Source organism: Hyperoodon ampullatus, assembly GCF_949752795.1.
Source record: "Hyperoodon ampullatus genome assembly, chromosome: 17".
Lineage (NCBI taxonomy): Eukaryota > Metazoa > Chordata > Mammalia > Artiodactyla > Ziphiidae > Hyperoodon > Hyperoodon ampullatus.
In genome coordinates, this window is record NC_136930.1 from 53,062,538 (window position 1) to 53,083,111 (window position 20,574).

General features: G+C 34.3%; 1 protein-coding gene across 3 annotated transcripts in view; it reads right to left on the reverse strand.

Annotated features, from left to right (window-relative positions):
• Nucleotides 1-20,574, reverse strand: part of CSMD3 (CUB and Sushi multiple domains 3) — a gene marked incomplete at its 5' end in the record, with an annotated part of 1,086,230 nt that overhangs the window by 143,024 nt on the left and 922,632 nt on the right. For all 3 annotated transcript variants that reach the window (XM_079722286.1, XM_079722285.1, XM_079722284.1), the window contains 3 exons: nt 3,060-3,164; nt 5,306-5,402; nt 15,096-15,220. In XM_079722286.1, the coding sequence (XP_079578412.1) occupies nt 3,060-3,164; nt 5,306-5,402; nt 15,096-15,220 (327 nt within the window). The remainder of the gene's footprint in view (nt 1-3,059; nt 3,165-5,305; nt 5,403-15,095; nt 15,221-20,574) is intronic.

Genomic DNA, 20,574 nt, shown 5'->3' on the forward strand with positions numbered 1-20,574 from the left:
AAAAAGAGAGAAAGAGAACTCAAATAAAATCAGAAATGAAAGAGAGGGCATTACACTGATACCACAGAAATACAATGGATCATAAGACACTGCTATGAACAATTACACACCAACAAATTAGATAACCTAGAAGAAATGGATAAATTCCAAGAAACATACAGCCTACTAAGACATAATAAAGGCCACATATAAAAAACCCACAGCTAACATCACACTCAATGGTGAAAGGTTAAACGCTTTTCATCTATGATTAAGAACAAGACTAAGGGTGACCACTCTCATGACTCCTATTTAACATAGTACTGGAAGTCCTAGTCAGAGCAATTAGGCAAGAAAAAGAAATGAAAGGCTTCCAAATAGAAAAGTAAAATTGTCTGTTTGGAAGATATGATCTTATATAGAGAAAAATCCTAAAGATGCCACCAAAAAATATTAGAATAAATCAATTTAATAAAAATGCAGCACATGAAATCAATATAAAGAAATCAGTTGTGATACTATGCAATAACCATAAAATATCTAAAAAAGAAAGAAAGAAAATAATCCCATTTATAATAGCATTGGAAAAATATAGTAAAATAGGAACAAATTCCACCAAGGTGGTAAAACATCTGTACAACAAAACTCATAAGACATTGATGAAAAAAATCTGTAGAATACACAAATAAATGGGAAAATATTCCATATTCATTAATAGGAAGAACTAATATTGTCAAACTGTCCATACTACCCAAAGCCACCTATAGACGTGGAAATGAATATCGGTATAGCCACTATGGACAACAGTATGGAGGTTCTTCAAAAAATTAAAAATAGAACTATCATATATCCAGCAATCCCACTTCTTAGTATATATTCAAAGGAAATGAAATCAGGATCTCAAAGAGATACCTACACTACATGTTCATTGTAGCATTATTTGTAATAGCCAAGATACGAAAACAACCTAAGTGTCTTTCTACAGATGAGTAAAAAAAAGATGTGGTACATGTATACAATGAAATATTCTCTAGCCATGTAGAAGAAGGAAATCCTGCCATTTGCAAAAACAAAAAATGACCTCCAGGTTATTATGCTAAGTGAAATAACTCAGAGAAAACAAATACCATATGATCTCAGTTACATGTAAAATCTAAAAAGACAAACCCTTAGAAACTATGAGTAGGATGGTGGTTGCCAGTGGCTGGGATTGGGAGAAATGGGGAGATGTGAATCAAAGGGTACAAACTTCCAGTTATAAGATGAATAGTTCTGGGGATCCAATGTACAGCATGGTGACTATAGTTAATGATACTGAATCATTCAAAGTTACTAGGAGACTAGATCTTAAATGTTCTCATCACAGAAAACAAAAGGTGATTATGTGAAGTAATGGAAGTATTAACTATCCCTATTGTGGTAATCATTTTGCAATAGATACATGTATCAAATCAACACATCATATCTTTTATTTATTTATTTATTTATTTATTTCTTTGATTGTTTATTTAATTGAAGTATAGTTGATTTACAGTGTTGTATAACATTGGGGTGCATGCATCTTTTTGAATTTTAGTTTTCTTTAGATATATGAGGAGTGGGACTGCTGGATCATATGGCAACACTATTTTTAGTTTTTTGAGGAGCCTCCATACTGTTTTCCATAGTGGCTGCACCAATTTACATTCTGAACAACTCATATTGTATATTTTAAACTTACACAATGTTATATGTTAGTTAAATCTCAGCAAGCTGGAAAACTAAAACATTTGCATCATGTTCATAAAAGAGGCTGGTTTATAGTTTTACACTGAGACAAGTATTGGAACCTATGGTATACGCCACAAAAAGTAGATGGAATAATTTAAATGGCACTGTGATTACCTGGTTTTTAAAGATTTGGTAATATTTCTTTGTGAAGCCTTTTGGACCAGGTTTTTTTTTTTTGTATTTTAATAATTATTGTCTATATTGGTCCTATGATAATTGGTCTATTTAGAATATCCGTCTTTACTAGTGTCAATTTTGGTAAATTTCACAATGCATTTTTGTTTATTTCTTCTTATGGCTCATGCTGATTTACTTTAAGAATTGTTGTTGTTATGTCATTTGGTGCAAAAATACTCAAAACTGGAGTTTTTGTTATGATTTGTACTCTCCATGATAACTATAAAATGCTCTTGTTTATCAAAAAAAAAAAAGGTAAGTGTTGGTGAGAATACGAAGAAATTAGAACCTTTATACAATGTTGGTTGGAAGGTAAAATGGTATAGATACTGTGGAAAACACTATAGAGGTTCCTCAAAAAAATTAAAAGTAGATCTACCTTATGATCTAGCAATCCCATTTCTGGGTATATTTCTAAAAGAAATCAGAATCTCAAAGAGATATCTGCACTCCCATGTTCACTGCAGCATTATTCACAATAGCTAAGATATGGAAACAACTTAAATGTCCATCAAGGGAGGAATGGATAAAGAAAATACATTATATACATACAGTGGAATATTATTCAGTCTTAAAAAGGAGAAAAAATTCTGTTGTATGTGACAACATTGGTGCACTTGGTAGACATTATGCTCAATGAAATAAGCCAGACACAGAAGGACAAATGCTACATGATATCACTTATATGAAGTATCTAGAATAGTCAAACTCATAGAAATATAAAGTAGAATGTTGGTTTCCAGAGGCTGAGAGGAGGGAGAAATGCGGAGTTGCTGTTCAATGTGTATAAAGTTTCAGTTATGCAAGATGGATAAGCTCTAGAAATCTGCTGTACAACACTGCGCCTATAGTTAACACTACTGTATTGTGCACTTAAAACTTTCATTAAGAGGGTAAATCTTATCTTAAGTGTACTGACACTTAAAAAAAAAAGAAAATGTAAATTCTGATGAAAATAATCAGAACTTTATACATATAATTTTGTAGTTGAAGAAACACTTCAAAATCTTAAGAAAGTAAGCCCAAATGTTCTCTTTTGCAAAGTCCATTAACTTTCTATATTCAGAAAAGTAACATTTAAAATTAATATAAATTTGTTCTTAATTTTCCTGAATAGCACATGATATATTTACCTGTGTATTCAAGGTGAAATCCTGCAGCAGAAACACTGATGTCTGATTGAAAATTTAGATATAGATTATTAGATGTGCTATTCAAAAGATGGGGAATTGTTGTTCCTGAAACGATAATTGAAAAAGTAGTTCAGTGACCACATAATAAGTATTATTAATAAAACTAAGTTAACTATTAATTAGCCAATTAGATATCACTGAAATTATATATTAGTAAAGTGTTTTACAAAATTTTTAAATAAAAATATTTATCACATATTTGTCTTTCATATTACTGTTCTTGACTATCTCCAAGGAGACAGACCTTCGAGAGCACATTAGATTGCTCCCTAAAAATAGGTACGAGCAAAAAAAGAAGGCTGGTGAAAATTAAAGCAGTAAATTTTACTAGTCACCTAAAATAAATATTTTGAATTTCATGTGGATTTCAATAGTTCATGTACAAGCTAATAATAAACTTAGTTTAAAATCTGCATGCGATTTTTATGGTATAATAACAAAATTTTGTATGGGCTTAAAGATATATTCATTTATTGGCCTTTATTATGATATTTAAATATATACATTTATGTTCTATACCAGGTCAAGTACCTTGATGTTTCTTACACCTTGACAGCAAAGCTGGTAGTTAGCATTCAAAACGATGCCAATTATGAACTAGTGTCAGCCTTGTCTCTTAGCAAATGCTATATAATCGTGTTCTGAACTTTGACAGGAAATCAACTTTAATTATTCAATTACTGAGTTGAAAATATAACATATCTGCTTGAACCAATTACTACTTGACTATTTGACATTGAGTAATAGTTCAAGATCCTTAGTTTTACAATTCAAGCAGTTTCAAAAGACAACCATAAAAATAACTGTCAACGGTCTCAAGATAAAGTTCAACAAACATCTGAGTTGATAGTGTTGCAAACAATTTTTTTTGTAATTTTCTATTTACTTCACACTTTACATAACTCTATGAACCTTAATCACTGAGCCTTCTATAGGAGAAACCAGGACAAACTCATTAAAGAACACACGATTGCTTTTATTTTTCCCCCTGAACTTGCTCTGTCTATAGCGTCCTAACTGAATCACTGAAGACAGAGGTAAACAGAAACTCAAAGGTCACTCAGACTGCCTTTGGTCTCTGAGGATCTTAGTGATTAATAGCTCTGACTCTGGAGTCACACCAGCTGGGTCCCAGTCTCATTCTAACATTAGCTGTACGACCTCGGGCAACTTAATTTCTCTTAGTGTCAATCACCTACCAGGACTGCTAAAAAGATCAAATGAGGAAATGTACGACAAGCTTCATGCAGAGCTAGCACTTGGTAATCAACAGCTGTTATTATTTATCACTTTCATCATCTTCATTATTGTATTTATTATTCAGAAAGTATTACACCTCGTCTATTATAGACAAATGAATACTCAAAAATTTATACAATTTTTCCAAGAAAAATTTCTCTCTCAATCTATATCTAAAATATTTTTAATCTATTAAAAACTTAATACCATTCAAAATTCAGTATATCTGAAATATGTAAGTTTATAGTTTAGCTATGTTTATATTTCTAGAGTTAAACACTATAATCAAAATTAAAGTAAAAGGTACAGTTAAAATTAAAACTTCATTTTATCCTAAATATTCTATAAGAAGCTGTTAGATAAATGCATAAACTACCTTTAAAAACCATAACAAATTTTAAAACTTTCGGTCTTGGTACATATGTATATAGTATGAATTTTATATAATTTAATTCATTTCATAGAATTAATTTTGTATTTTCTTTATTCTCACTCAACAGTACCTTGTAGCATTTACCATGTTGTTACATAGTCTCTATAATTGTTTTAATGGCTGCATAACATTCTATTAAGTGAATATACCATAATTACCAAGCACTGTCTAATTTTTCACTATTACTACTCATCCTTTTTTTTAAGGGAGAGGGGCATACATACTATTCCTGAACCATAGCTCAGCTAAAAATAATACTAGTAACACAAAAACATCAATAAATAATTACACAAATATAGTAACACTACAGTAAGGTCTTAAACATCAATTTCAATTTCATTACCTTTAAAGACTTTTAAACTTCTAACCTTGTAATTTAGTTCATTGCATATAGTTTGTAAAAAGCAAAATTAAAACTACCAAGTCAGAGTTCTAGGGAGCTCTTCAAAGAGAGAGAGAGATCTTACATTCCTAATTATAATGTATTTTAATTAAGCTCAGCTCTCTCATTTACCTGAATAACTTCCAAGTCTTGGAGCATTGTTGTCTCCCCCATCATAAAAGTCCAGAGAATCCCAATTATGTTCTGTAGCAAAACTGACAACTTGCACCTATGAAATAATAATTACTGGTAAGAACACATACTTTTAATGAGATACATATACTATAGTCTACTTATCTCCTCTGCAAGAGAGAACTTAAGGCCTGGACCATATCATTGTGGCCCTTCATGGAAGGACTTTAACAGAACTGATCTTTGCTTTTATGACACTGGCCTACATGCACTAACTTTTATAATAAAAGCCTCTGAGGCATCTAGGAGTGTTCACTATGGGTATAACATTGAAAATGTCTGTCACCACCTCAGCTTTGGATTAATCTAATGTCTTAGTGCCTGGAATCTGAATCAAGGCATGTTCCAAAACAGCTGTTTAACTTTTTTGTTTTGGAATGTTTGATTCTTGTCAGTGACTGAGTTTTCTCATTTGCTTTACCTATTAGGGGATAAACAGATTTGTGGTCCACACTGAGGACCACATAAGCATATAAGACTCTATAATATATACATTTTTTGAACTAGGTTTATCCTGGATACATTTTATTATGTTTTACTTTGCATAACCTTTGCTAAATTTCCTGTCTTTATTTTATTTTTAAAAATTAACATAATAATCCACTATGCACATATTTAATAAATTTCAATATGGATAACCAAAAATAATACTTTATAACTGATTTGGGTACATCTTTTAAAGATTATTTTTATAAATAGCTATATTTTTATAAATGGCATCGTAATAACTAAATCACTGTGAAGGTCCATTAAGTTGATAAGGAAAATGCTGGAGTATAATTCTCTCATGTCTATTAAAGTTTATTTAAAGAAAGAGGCATGTGTTCCTTTGTTGCACTTCACTTGGCACAACTTGAGCTTTTGCAAGAACCCAGAAAACCCTCACAACTGTGGATATTATCTATTTTTCTTTATTATATATTTTATAGTTTAGGAGGAGGTAAAGGAATAGCCTTACTAAATTTATTTTTATTTAGCTAAAGTCTATTATAGATGTAAGCATCACACTCATTCACTAAGTACTTCTAACAATTGCATTCATTAAAAATTTCTTATCCACAAAATAGGCCTTCATCATTCTTCCATTCAAATGAATGCTGGAGCCTCTTTTCCAGGGATGAGTGCCACATGGCAACAGATACCCTGCCTGTGTGACAGGCATTAGGCCCAATGGCAATCTTCCAGGACAGAAAGATGATTGGAATTAAAGCTGTATGATTGTAATATAACCCCCGACTCCTTAAACAATGGTCAATTCTCTCGTCATATCTGAATTTTCCTTTCCTTCAATTCAGGAAAATAAAAAGTCACATTTGGCTTTAAAAAAAAAAGAAAGAAAAAAGAAAGAGAAAATAAAGGTAAGGATTCTTGCAAGAGTTGACAATTGAGATAAGCAAAATGTATTGAGCAGTTTTCCACTGAAAGAAACTGAGTTAGTAAAAATGTAGAGGAGACCAGCCATGAGGGAGATTTAGTGACCCATCAGTAATCTAACTTAGCCACAGTGGAGGGTATTCACACAAGAGAAAATAGGCATGCAAAGTTAGAAAAAGTAGAGAAAAGTTAGAAAGAGTAAAGGTTCTGGATAAATACAAGAAATATTAGCATTAGAATGCCAGGGTATACAACTTCCTGGCTCCATCCACTCACTGGCATGTAACCTGAAAAGAATTGTTAATCTCTCTGTGCCATAGATTTCTTACATAAATCACTGTAATAAAGGCATATAATTCATAGGTTTGCTGTAAAAATTAAATGATTTTACCTTAGAATAGTACCTAGTGTGTACTGAGGATTTAATGCATCTTAGCTAAAGAAGGGAATGAGAGAGAAGGGCTATAAAGACTGAATACTAGCATAATAATTGTGCAATCGAGGAGTATTTCATTGAAGGTTTTAGAAGGTGGATTGAAGGAGCATAATCAGGACTGTGTTTTAAGTAGGTACTACTGAATTGAGTGAAGAAAATAAAAGTGAAAAGACAACTTTAATGTTTATTGCAGTAGTCCACATGAGAAGCAATGAAAGACTAAATAAAGTAGGTTAGTAGGCAGGAATGGTAGAAAGGGGGACCCAGAAGTCACATCACATGTGTTGTTATAGGGGAAATTACTGGATTTTGTGTGATATGAATAGGAGATGGAAATGACAGGAAAGATTTTAAAATAATTTTTTCCCTGAGTTATTGAGATCAGAGGGATGGCACAAACAAAAATGTAGACATCCTCAGGAAAACCTATTACCTTGGAGACAGGAAGAAAATCTGTTTAATTCTGGACATATATATATGAATATGGCTCCCAAAGATATCAGATCCTGATCTCTTGAGCCTGTAAATATTGCCTTGTACGGAAAAGGGTCTTTCAGATCTGAATAAACTAAATATCTTGAGATAGGGAGACTATCCTAGATGATTTAAATGAGCTTTACATGCAGTCACACGTGTTCTTATCAGATGTCAAAAAAGATTTGACACAGACAGAAGAGAATGCAGTGTGATCACAGAAGCAGAAATTGGAGTGATGTGGTCAGAAGCCAAGGAATGCTGGCAGCTACCAGAAGCTGGAAGAGGCCAGGAGAGGAATCTTCCCTAGAGCTTGAGCAGAGGGGAGAGTGAATGGTGGTGGGAGAGCAGCCCTGTCAGCACCTCAGTCTCAGGGCAGTAAAACTGATTTGGGACTTTTGGCCTCCAGTACCATGAGAGAATACATTTCTGTTACTTTAAGCTGTTGAGTTTAGGATTTGTTACAGAAGTCACAGAAAACTAATGCAGTTTGCCACTAGGATTCTGGGCAAATTGTGAATGCAGTTTGGCATATTAAACACACAGAGGGTATAGGAGACTCAAGTAAATGGCTGAGGACCCTCTATGACAGAAAGCCAAATGAGAGTCCAGTAAAAGACTTTAAGTCTTTTACTTAAAGGAGCAGCTACAGATTCAGTGTTCAGAACTTTAAATTAGATGGAGTTGCCCATTATGACAACAGGATAGCTTTATGAGGTAATGAATTTCCAATAACTAAAACCTGGTATCCCTCATAGAAACATGCAAATCACATTTTACTTTGTTTGGATGATTATACTGATTCATTATCATCTCATTCTACAAATTGACACAATTAAGTAAACAACATTTTTTTAAACTGATTCATCACATAACAATTGCTCTTTGCTTGGTAACTCTGTTACTGTTGAATGTAGCTCCTTTGGAATTCTCCCTCCAATGTACCTTGCTAAAATAAACAGGGAAACAAATGAATACACTCCTCTCCACACACTTTTCATGTAACAGTAATACAACAAGTTCATTTATTTGTTGAGGTTATTTCCTCAAAATTCTCAATCACCTATCTTATTTGTAACTTTTTCAGCATTCCAAATGTTTTTTCTGTTCTTTCCACCAGTGGTTATCCCATTTCATTTCATATATGATTTATTGAATATTCATATAATTCTTTATTCACACACATGTTTAGCCCAACAGAATAAAATAAGTTAAACACTGCTTTAAATCTGGTGTACTAGCCAGCTCGTTTGTAGGCGAAGTTAGTGAAATTTTAAATATGTCATATACTGTGTGTGTGTGTGTTATAATTTTCTATGATTTAGTGACATGTCTAAAATTAGCAAACATGTAAGACGTTAATTAGAAAAAAGCTCTTGGTAGTTATATAGAGTATTTTAAAAAGTCCAATATGCTTCACACTCTGTAAGTTTGATAAATGCTCTGCTAAACTCAAATTTTGTTTTCTAATGTACAATCATTAAACACATCGCTTCCTCAGTGAAAGATTTTTTTTTAACATCTTTATTGGAGTATAATTGCTTTACAATGGTGTGTTAGTTTCTGCTTTATAACAAAGTGAATCAGCTATGCATATACATATACCCCCATATCTCCTCCCTCTTGCATCTCCCTCCCTCCCTCCCTATCCCACCCCTCTAGGTGGTCACAAAGCACTGAGCTGATCACCCTGTGCTAGGTGGCTGCTTCCCACTAGTTATCTATTTTGCATTTGGTAGTATATATAAGTCCATTCCACTCTCTCTCAGTGAAAGATTTTATAGTGTCATTGATACAAGTGTCCGGTTTTGAACAGTGTTTGGCTAAGGCAGTGATATATCACATAACATTATCTGCAGATGTCGTATTGGTCCATCATGCTATGTTAACTCCTTAAAGTAGCTTAAAACTCCACACCTTTTGCAGGTATTCATTGGTTCATTCTAAAATATTTACTGAGCACAGACTACAAGGCACTGTGTTAGCTGCCAAAACAGACTTGGTTACTGCCCTCATGAGTTTATAGGTAATTAAGTAAAAGCAGTAACATGTGACAGGTGTTACGATAAGGAAATTATAGGGATCTATGAGAACACATAGCAAGAGGACTTAATGTGGTTTCAAGTTCATGGAAGTTCTTCCACAGGAACTGCTTTTACCTTGAGACTGAAATAATGAATAAGAATAAGCCAAATAAAGGGAGATGATGGAGAGTGTTGCCAGCAGAGGGAAGAACATTCACAAAGGCCAAGAGGCAAGAGAGAGAGAGCCAGTTTGCTATAAAGAACTAAAACAGAGGCAAGAAATGAGGATAAAGCACAAAGGGGTAATCAGCTGTGTTGAGGAGTTAAGGATAGCAAGGACAACTGATGTACTGTAAAGTAGGAAAGTTACAGCATTAGATTTTTATTTTTAGAAAATCACTCTCTTTGCCCTATGAGGAATAGATTGGAGGAGAATACGAACCCAGGACAGGGATGATGGCCACTTAAACTTGAGTGGTAAAAGTGTGGATAGAGAAAATAGACTTACTTGAGAGGTTTGTGAAAGACAGACCTGACACAGTTCTTTGTGCAGTTGGAGACAGAAAAAAAATCACCAAGGTTGTTGGCTTGTGCAACTGAATGGTTAAGGGATTCATTCTGAGACAGACCACAATGTGGAAGATTCACAACTTTGAGAAGAAAGTCATGAAGACAGCTTTGAACAGGTTGAATTAGAGATGTTAGAAGTTTAGCTCAAAATGTTAAGTGGGCAGTTGGATTAATGGCATGCAGCTTAGGTGAAAGGTGTGGATTAGATATTTAGGTTTAGAAATCATTTATTCAAACTACTAGAGCTAATCAATGAATTTGGTAAAGTTGCAGGATACAAAATTAATGCACAGAAATCTCTTGCATTGCCATATAATAATGATGAAAAATCTGAAAGAGAAATTAAGGAAACACTCCCATTTACCACTGAAACAAAAACAATAAAACACCTAGGAATAAACCTACCAAGGGAGACGAAAGACCTGTATGCAGAAAACTATAAGACACTGATGAAAGAAATTAAACATGATACAAACAGCTGAAGAGACATACCATGTTCTTAGATTGGAAGAATCAATATTGTGAAAAGGACTATACTACCCAAAGCAATCTACAGATTCAATGTAATCCCTATCAGACTATTAATGGCATTTTTTTACAGAGCTAGAATAAAAAATCTTAAAATTTGTATGAAGATACAAAAGACCCCCAACAGCCAAAGCAGTCTTGAGGGATAAAAATGGAGCTGGAGGAATCAGACTCCCTGACTTCAGACTATACTACAAAGCAACAGTAATCAAGACAGTACGGTACTGGCACAAAAACAGAAATATAGATCAATGGAACAGGATAGAAAGCCCAGAGATAAACCGACACACCTATGGTCAATTAATCTATGACAAAGGAGGCAAGGATATACAATGGAGAAAAGACAGTCTCTTCAATAAGTGGTGCTAGGAAAACTGGACAGTTACATGTAAAAGAATGAAATAAGAACACTCCCTAACATCATACACAAAGATAAACTCAAAATGGATTAGAGACCTAAATGTAAGACCGGACACTATAAAACTCTTAGAAGAAAACATAGGAAGAACACTCTTTGATATAAATCACAGCAAGATCTTTATTGATCCACCTCCTAGAGTAATGGAAATAAAAACAAAAATAAACAAATGGGACCTAATGAAACTTAAAAGCTTTTGCAAAGCAAAGGAAAGTACAAACAAGATGAAAAGACAACCCTCAGAATGGGAGAAAATATTTGCAAACGAATCAACAGACAAGGATTAATCTCCAAAATATATAAACAGCTCATGTAGCTCAATATTAAAAAACAAACAACCCAATCAAAAAATGGGCAGAAGACCTAAATAGACATTTCTCCAAAGAAGACATACAGATGGCCAAGAAGCACATGAAAAGCCGCTCAATATCACTAATTATTAGAGAAATGCAAATGAAAAATACAATGAGGTATCACCTCACACCAGTTAGAATGGGCATCATCAGAACATCTACAAACAACAAATGCTGGAGAGGGTTTGGAGAAAAGGGAACCCTCTTGCATTGTTGATGGGAATGTAAATTGATACAGTCACTATTGAGAACAGTATAGAGGTTCCTTAAAAAACTAAAAATAGAATTACCATATGAACCAGGAATCCCATTACTGGGCATATACCCCAAGAAAACCATAATTCAAAAAGACACATGCACCCCAATGTTCATTGCAGCACTATTTACAATGGCCAGGTCATGGAACCAACCTAAATGCCCATCAACAGATGAATGGATAAAGAAGATGTAGTACATATATACAATGGAATATTACTCAGCCATAAAAAGGAATGAAATTGGGTCATTTGTAGAGACGTGGGTGGATCTAGAGACTGTCATACAGAGTGAAGTAAGTCAGAAAGAGAAAAACAATATCGTATATTAATGCATATATGTGGAACCTAGAAAAATGGTACAGATAAACTGGTTTGCAGGGCAGAAATAGACACAGGTGTGGAGAACAAATGTATGGACACCCAGGGGGGAAAGTGGTCGGGGGTGGTGGTGGTGGTGTGATGAATTGGGCCATTGGGATTGACTTGTATACACTGATGTGGATAAAATTGATGACTAATAAGAAACTGCTGAATAAAAATAATAAATAAAATAAAATTCAAAAAGTCAAAAAATAAATAATTAAAAAAGAAATCATCATTTATTCAATCCTTCATTTAAAAAAGATGTTTTCTGTTTATCTACTGTGATTCAGGTCCTGGACATCATCAGCACATAATGGTATTTGAAGCTGTGAAAGTAGACAAGGTGGCAGAGAGAATGGTGTAATGTGAGATGGACAAAGCCCATAGAATCTCACAAACACCATATGTGATGAAGTGAAGAAGAGGAGATCATGTTCCTAGATGTAGAAGCAGAAGCCATACATGTAGAAAAGAAAACAAAACAAAATCCAAGAGAGTATTGGGTAGAATGGAGGGAAAAGGTGTTTTAAGAGTGAGGGGAGAGGGCTTCCCTGGTGGCACAATGGTTCAGAGTCCGACTGCCGAAGCAGGGGACACGGGTTCATGCCCCGGTCTGAGAAGATCCCACATGCCGTGGAACGGCTGGGTCCATGAGCCATGGCCACTGAGCCTGCACATCCAGAGCCTGTGCTCCGCAACGGGAGAGGCCACAACAGTGAGAGGCCCGCGTACTGCAAAAAAAAAAAAAAAAAAAAAAGATTGAGGGGAGAATGGGTAGGATAGACTGCTGCTAATGAAATAGGAAGGATGAGCAATTCAATGGATTTAATGGCATGGGTCCTCAGTGATCACTATAAGAATGACTCAAACAGAGCATTGGATGCTGAAGCCACATCGCAGGGAGTCAGAAATAGAGGATGAGAACCAGAGGGGAAATGCCAAGGGCATTATTATTTTAAGATGAGATAGAAATGGTCAAGCTGACGTCACTATATAAATGCTCTAGGATAATCTTCATAAATGTATAAGCATATGATATAGTAAATGTTCTAGGAAAGTTTTAAAGGTATCACCTCATTTCAGATTGTCTGGACAATCCTAAAATCTTTATTAATTCTACCAATAATAGGATAGGGTTGATTGGTTATCTTCGAATTTTACAAGTTGACCATAAAATAATAGTACAACTAGCCAAATATAAGCAGTTTTTTGATTGTTAATGTTTTTAAAACACTGAAAAAGTACATTTCAAGCTTTTTCATTGATTTATTGGCCTATTTTATACCTGACGCCTCAAGTATTTTTTTTGAATTTTCTGAAAAATTATAAAGATAAATTCAAAAAGTTTATTATTTTTACTGAAAATTGTACTTCTATCTAATTTCAGGTTTAATGAATGATGCCTTGACTACTTTTTCCATGACTGCTATATATCTCAAGTTTCTAAAGCAAAACCCTATGACTCAATTGGAGAAACAGTCAAGTTATTTTTATAAAATACAGACTATGTAATACTTTGTGAAGCATAATTGTATTCCATGGGGTAAATACTGACTCAGCAGTAAAATGCTATCAACTTAACCAGAAATAATTTCCTTCTCAAACAGAGTAGCTGGTCAAATTGCTCCCCCCACAAAATGGTCACAATTGAAGTAATATGGTAGATACTGTTGACCGTCTATAGAATAGCATTCATCTTTGCTGACAGAGAATAGTTTTGTTCAATTAAATGAGAGCTGTGTACACCAGAGAAGGCTAAGCCCCTTGCCTGATCCAGGTACCTAATCTTAATTTTTTTTAAGACAAATAATAGTAAATCTTTTGTTATTGCCCAGTGTATGGCTTAAAAATGGGTATCATTGTAATTTTGGTCCATAGGACAGGAGGGAAAGTCTGCTGGAAGGTTTCTTGAAAAGTTCTCTTAACTGTTACAAAAGTACATAAAATAGAGAGATTCCATTTTGTCTATTGGCCATTGATGCGGAAGCCTGTTTGCCTAGAGCTTTTTTAGCCATCTCAAAACCATGAGAAAGGAAGTCCAAGAACTAAGCCAACATGCTAAGAATAGCAGAACAGAGAGATGGACAAAAAACCTGGGTCAGGAATTACACAACTGAACCTCTGAAATAAACAACGCTTAAAGCATCCTACTCAAAGTTTCCATGTTATGTGGAGCAACACATTTTTCTTACTGCTTATGCTATCTTGAATTGGCTTTCTGTTACTTGCAGGTGAAAAAATTAATGGTAAGTATCTTTCTTTTCTTTTGCTTTTTTTTTTTACTAGTTTCTGCTTTATAACAAAGTGAATCAGTCATACATATACATCTGTTCCCACATCCCTTCCCTCATGCATCTCCCTCCCTCCCATCCTCCCCATCCCACCCCTCCAGGCGGTCACAAAGCACCGAGCTGATCTCCCTGTGCTATGCGGCTGCTTCCCACTAGCTATCTACCTTACGTTTGGTAGTGTATATATGTCCATGCCTCTCTTTCGCTTTGTTACAGCTTACCCTTCCCCCTCCCCATATCCTCAAGTCCATTTTCAAGTAGGTCTGTGTCTTTATTCCCGTTTTACCCCTAGGTTCTTCATGACATTTTTTTTTAATTCCATATATATGTGTTAGCATACGGTATTTGTCTTTCTCTTTCTGATTTACTTCACTCTGTATGACAGATTCTAGGTCCATCCACCTCATTACAAATAGCTCAATTTCGTTTTTATGACTGAGTAATATTCCATTGTATATATGTGCCACATCTTCTTTACCCATTCATCCGATGATGGACACTTAGGTTGTTATCTTTCTTTTAAATTCAGCCACATCTGTCAAAAGCACTGGCTAAAATTCTAGAAATCACGTGCATCCTGTCATCTCTGAAAAAAATAACTTCAAATATACAATGAAAAAAGAAAAATTTAAATATTCTTACTTGAATGCCAGCTCCCTCTGGCACTGTCATCTTCCATACACAATTCAGATTGTTGTCATAAGGCTCAGGGTATCCAGGAGACAAAATAGTCCCTTTGCGCTTACTTAAAGTTCCACCACAGGGCACTGAAAGTAAAGCAAGCCAAAGGGAGTTCATTCTAATGCAAAGAATTAAAATAGGAGAAAAGGTCAGAGATAACATCTTCGACAGATGCTAGACTTGCAAACACAACCAAATCATACTATGCTTTAAAACTCATAAGAACAATGAAATTTGTCTTCCTATAGCACAAAAACCTTTAAAAAATAATTAGACAACATTAATGGAAAACTTACAATGGCATATCTAAAGTCATACTATAATTAACTCAATAATAGCATATAATTTGTATTATATTGCTATCAAGTTCACTGACACGTGTTAAAAATTGTTCATATCTAGGTATAGAATTTTGGAAGAATTCTTACATTAGTTACTTTTCTCTTCATGTATCTTTTGAGTAGTAATGAAATCCTTTGCAGAGCAATACTGATGATGATAACAATTATGTTCTAACATTTATATAGAGCCTATATACCAACACTCTTCTAAGCACTTTACATATTTTAACTCATTAAAGCTTCCCAAGAATCCAATGAGATATGAGTAAGTATTCTCCCCATCTTACAGCTGAGGAAATGGAGTCACTAACAGATTAAATAACTTGCTCAAGATCACATAGCTAGTCAGAGGTGAAGACAGGATTTGAATACTGGTGGTTTGGCTCCACATTCATGTTCTTCAGTGGAAAGAAAATACTCAATATGGTTCTAGTCTGGTTATTGCCAGTACAACTACTACAAGAAAGAATAAGTATGGAGACCTGCTTTGATGTCAATAAAAGCTTCTAACAGTTTTAAAAGGTACTAATCTTAAAGCAAAATTCCTACACTGCTGGTAGCGTCAGCTTGATTCTGGGAATGACCCAGCTTATGATTTGAAACACTGTGTGATGTTGGACATGTTCCCTGAACTCTCCGAAACTCAGATGCCTTGTCTGTGAAATGGTAATGAAATTGTTTCTGAGGGGCTTTTGTGGAAAATAAATAGGTATGATAATGTATATAAAGAAGCTAGCACACTGCTTGGAATGCAGTAAGAAATCAATAAATTATATTTCCTTTCGCTACAACTACTGTTATTTTAGATTCCAATGGCACTGTGATCCTTGGACATTTGTCCTAATCTGACTATAATGGTGAGATACCAGGATATATTTTTGTAATAATTTTTTTTAAAAAGTTAATACTGTAGTTTTGTGCCACTTCTAAAACTGAATGCAAAAATCTAGGGTAATTACTCAAAAGAATACTACAAACGTTTTAAATTTTTAAACTTTTAAAACAGTGTGAGAAAGCATTTTTAAAGAAATATTTTTTAGCTCATCCTCCTTCTTCTGATGCTTTCAATGTAAATGCTGTAACACTGTGACCTACACCATCGTCTCATCTCTTTGTAACTACCGCCCCTCAGTGGTGGCATCCATTTCCATGTCATCTATAGATTACGACTACTAAATGTTTATCTCTAGCCATGACTTCTACCCAGAGTCCTACAATAATATATCGACTAAGTATCTCAAAATTCATACATCCAAAACAATACTTTTGAAATTCTCCCCCATCTATACTATTTGCCATCTCAGTAAATGTTACCACCTAATTTATCTTTCTTAATTTACCTTTCTTTTCAAATTCATATTTACATTTATATTCAATCTGTCAGCAAACTTTGTCGGCTCTATCTTAAAAATATATCCCAAAGTTTACCAGTTCTCATCACTGATCATGATCTTCCAATCTAAATCACCATTAACTTTCCCCTCCACTTCTGCAGTAGTTTTCTATTCAATCTTATTGCTTCTACTCACCCCCTGCCCCTTACACTAGCCACAGTGACTTTCCAGAAACTGAGATCACATCACTCTCTAGCTCAATGAATTCCCACACTACTTAGAAAAAATTCTAACTCTTCCCAGACTTTGAGGCTCCATATGACTTGGCCTCTGCTCTGCCTCTCCAAACTCTTCTGTCACTCTTTCCATCATTCACTCTGTTCTAGACACGTGAGATTCTTGTTGTGGCTTGAACACGACTAGACCTTTCTCTCCCTCATAGTCTATACATGTGCTTACCTCCTTGACTTTTATTTATATACCTCCCAACCCCCTTCATTCACCTCATCTGGATATAAAACAGCAACATGCCCTGGATGTCTTCCTCCAATCTTCAGCCTCTGCTTTACTTAGTATTTATCACTATCTGAACAAAATGTAAACTCCATAAGGGCAGAGGTCTTATCTTCTGATTCAAAGCTATGTTGCCAGTGCCTAGAAAGGGACCTGACACTTGGTAAGCACGAAATAAGTGCTCGTTAAATAAATTATTGACTGACTGGTTGTATATCTGTGATATCTGTGATATATCTTGTGATTACAAGTTACTTCTTTACCATTCCTGCATCATTCCTTTCTCCCAGTATTTTCCTAAACAAACCATATTTAATTCTACTTCAATCATTCTTATTTTTACCAACAAAATATTACATTATAAAAGTATTCCCAGATATGCATTACCACATAATGTTTTACAAAGTTTTACTTCCCATGTATATAACTTAGCCTAACATTTCTTTTCTATTTTAAAAAGGATGTATTATAAAGTTCCCTTCTAATCAGTATTATACAACATAACATATAGATTAAGAGAACAAACTTTAGAATCAAGCAGCCTGGGTTCAAATATTAATTCTTCTTTTGTTTCTAAACCATAGGGGTTTTACTATCTATAAAAGAGAAATAGTATTCTTATCTTACTCCTGGCATTGGTGTCAATATTAAATGAGATAATGCTTAACAGCACTCATACAAATACTAGTAAATTCTATTCACTATTATATTTAATAAGTTTTTTATGGTTGAATGGATGGGTGAATAAATGAATCAGTGAATGAGGATTCAGATATTGTATATATATTTTCATCTATTTCTTTCCCACTCTGAGAAAAGATGGCAAAGACATGGGTTGCCTTGGAGCCAATACAAGTGAAAATGGTTCTTTCTGGTTCTCTAAAGGACTTGCAAAAACAAAGCCCGATAAGGGTGATGGGATAAGCAGCTAATTAAAGACTTCTGCCTAAGGTGGGGGGTAAGTGGAAGGTTCAGGGGCTTCTCAAAAGATACCTCCCATTAACAGAAGTACTTACGTCTAAGGCCACATATTGTCAGAGCTATTAGTGGCTACAGGGTGTTATCACAGAGTCTCAGAGGGAGGAGAGTTTGGAATTTTAAGAGACTAAAAATTTTAAGAAATCTGAAGTGTAACAAGGTCAAATTTGGAAGATAAAACTCAGTCTTCATCAACTTTTTCAAGTTTACCTCTATTCCAAGTCCAATGTTCTTATAAAAATATTATTGTACTTTATTGTAATTTACCTAAGAACGACTTGATATGACAGATTTGTACAAGATTATTAAATATTGTTTTCTTATGCAGGTTAGTTAAATTTGTGGATCCCCTTAGTATTTGACCATTTTAACTATAAGTACAACTTGCACATCATGTCTAATTGGGCTGCTTTCAAGCCAATAGTTTAATTTTAGTATGTCAATTTTTTTGCAAAATTATTCAACATTGTATTCTGTTCTACTATGACAGAAAAAATGAAAGTGTTGATAGCAGTAATAAGAACTGTGAAACTGAAACAATTACAATTGAGATGGAAATCAATAGAAATGTAGGGCACTGTTTTCTTTTGGTTTCAGTTGGATGCTCACTTGGTTTAAGGTGTTAACTGAGTATTCATTGAACTAGTGAAGGCAGAGAAAATATAATCATTATGTATAATACCCTGAATAGACTGTCAAAGATTATATCTAAACTGCAAAGTATAAATAGAGAACTTGTTCTTTCTAAGAATAAATTAACCATGTAATATGTAAATCTACCTATGCATCTCTCCTATCGATTCTCAAAAAAGTCTTGTGGCTTCAAGATGGCTTGTAAAAGTCTAAGCAAGCAAAGTGAGCAAGAGTATCACCATGCAGTGAAAGACTGAAGTTAAAAGTGCATGGACCCTGGATTCGGGAAGTTGGCCAGTTGTTCTACCTCTACAAAAATTCATGAAATCATCACACTTATTGGCTAAAATCCATTCATTGAACAAATGTTTACTGAACACCTCTTGTATGTCAGGTCCTCTTTCTGTTGAGCAATAAACAGAATACAGTGGCAGGGAGAGGAGGGCAAGAAATATTAGGAAAATAAACAAATTATATATAATCTGGTGAGTGGTTGCTGTAAAGAAAAAAAAAGGCAGGATAAGGGTATAGAGAACGAATGGAGGATGAGTAGCAGAAAATTATTTTAGATAGGATGGCCAAGGAAGACAGTCAGGTGAAAGCTTGAATGAAGCAATGCAGTAAGCCCAAAAGGTATTTTGGGGATGCATGTTCCAAGGAGAAAAAAATATAAAGTTCAAAGGCCTTGAAGCAGTTAAAGTGTTATCCAGATAACAAATATTGAAAATGAACACAAATTAAAGATAATTCTTTGATATCAACCTAAGATAACTCTGCACTTGACTCTCATATTTGAATTTTTAAGACATCAAGCCTTTTTCTTTTTTTGAATTTTTGAACACTTAAAGGCAAAATCATTTTTATTCATAACATTTGAAACTAAAAATATTTATAGTTAAAAATAGAAATGCAAAGTATATTTTCATTTATGTAAAGATTAGCAGTGGGACCAAATGGTAAAACCTAAACTGAGCTATCATCTGAATGTCATTTAGAATCTATTTCTTGTCTCACACAAATCTCATATGTCCTTCTGTTATATATTCGATTTTCTGGATTTACACCTGTTCTACAAGGTATACATTATTTTTTAAGTGGCATAAGGTAATATATCCTTTTTGTGTGATCTTGGCAGGAAACAGAAGTCATCTGATACAATTTTCTTCTGTCTCTAAGTATGCGCTTTCAAAACAATGCAACAGAAATATAAGAGGTAGGGTGTTTTATGTTTAAAGACCCTCCGTAGATGCAGTGACATGTTTCTTAAAAAGCCCAGGGACCTGCAGATAGATGGGCTTTTGACAGAGGTGGTGTAATGGCTCCTGAGTCCCTCGTGTTTTGCCCTTAAAAGTAAAAAGTGAGGCTGAATCCATGCTAGGGACAGTCCACTAGCATTTACTCCTGAAGTTGAATGTCAGCCATAACATGGTCTCAAAGTTTTTCAAAGGCTTTAATGCCTGGTAGGAGTGCCGGTCCTTGCTGAAATGAATCTATAGTCAAATGGCCTGAGCTTCCTTTTCTTTACATGGATTTTTATTTCTTATGGCAAGAACACTAGGATTAGTCAACTGACACATATGACATATGAAAAAGCTTTGTAATAATCATGTAGAATAGGGGTTCTGCTTTAAACAAAAATGG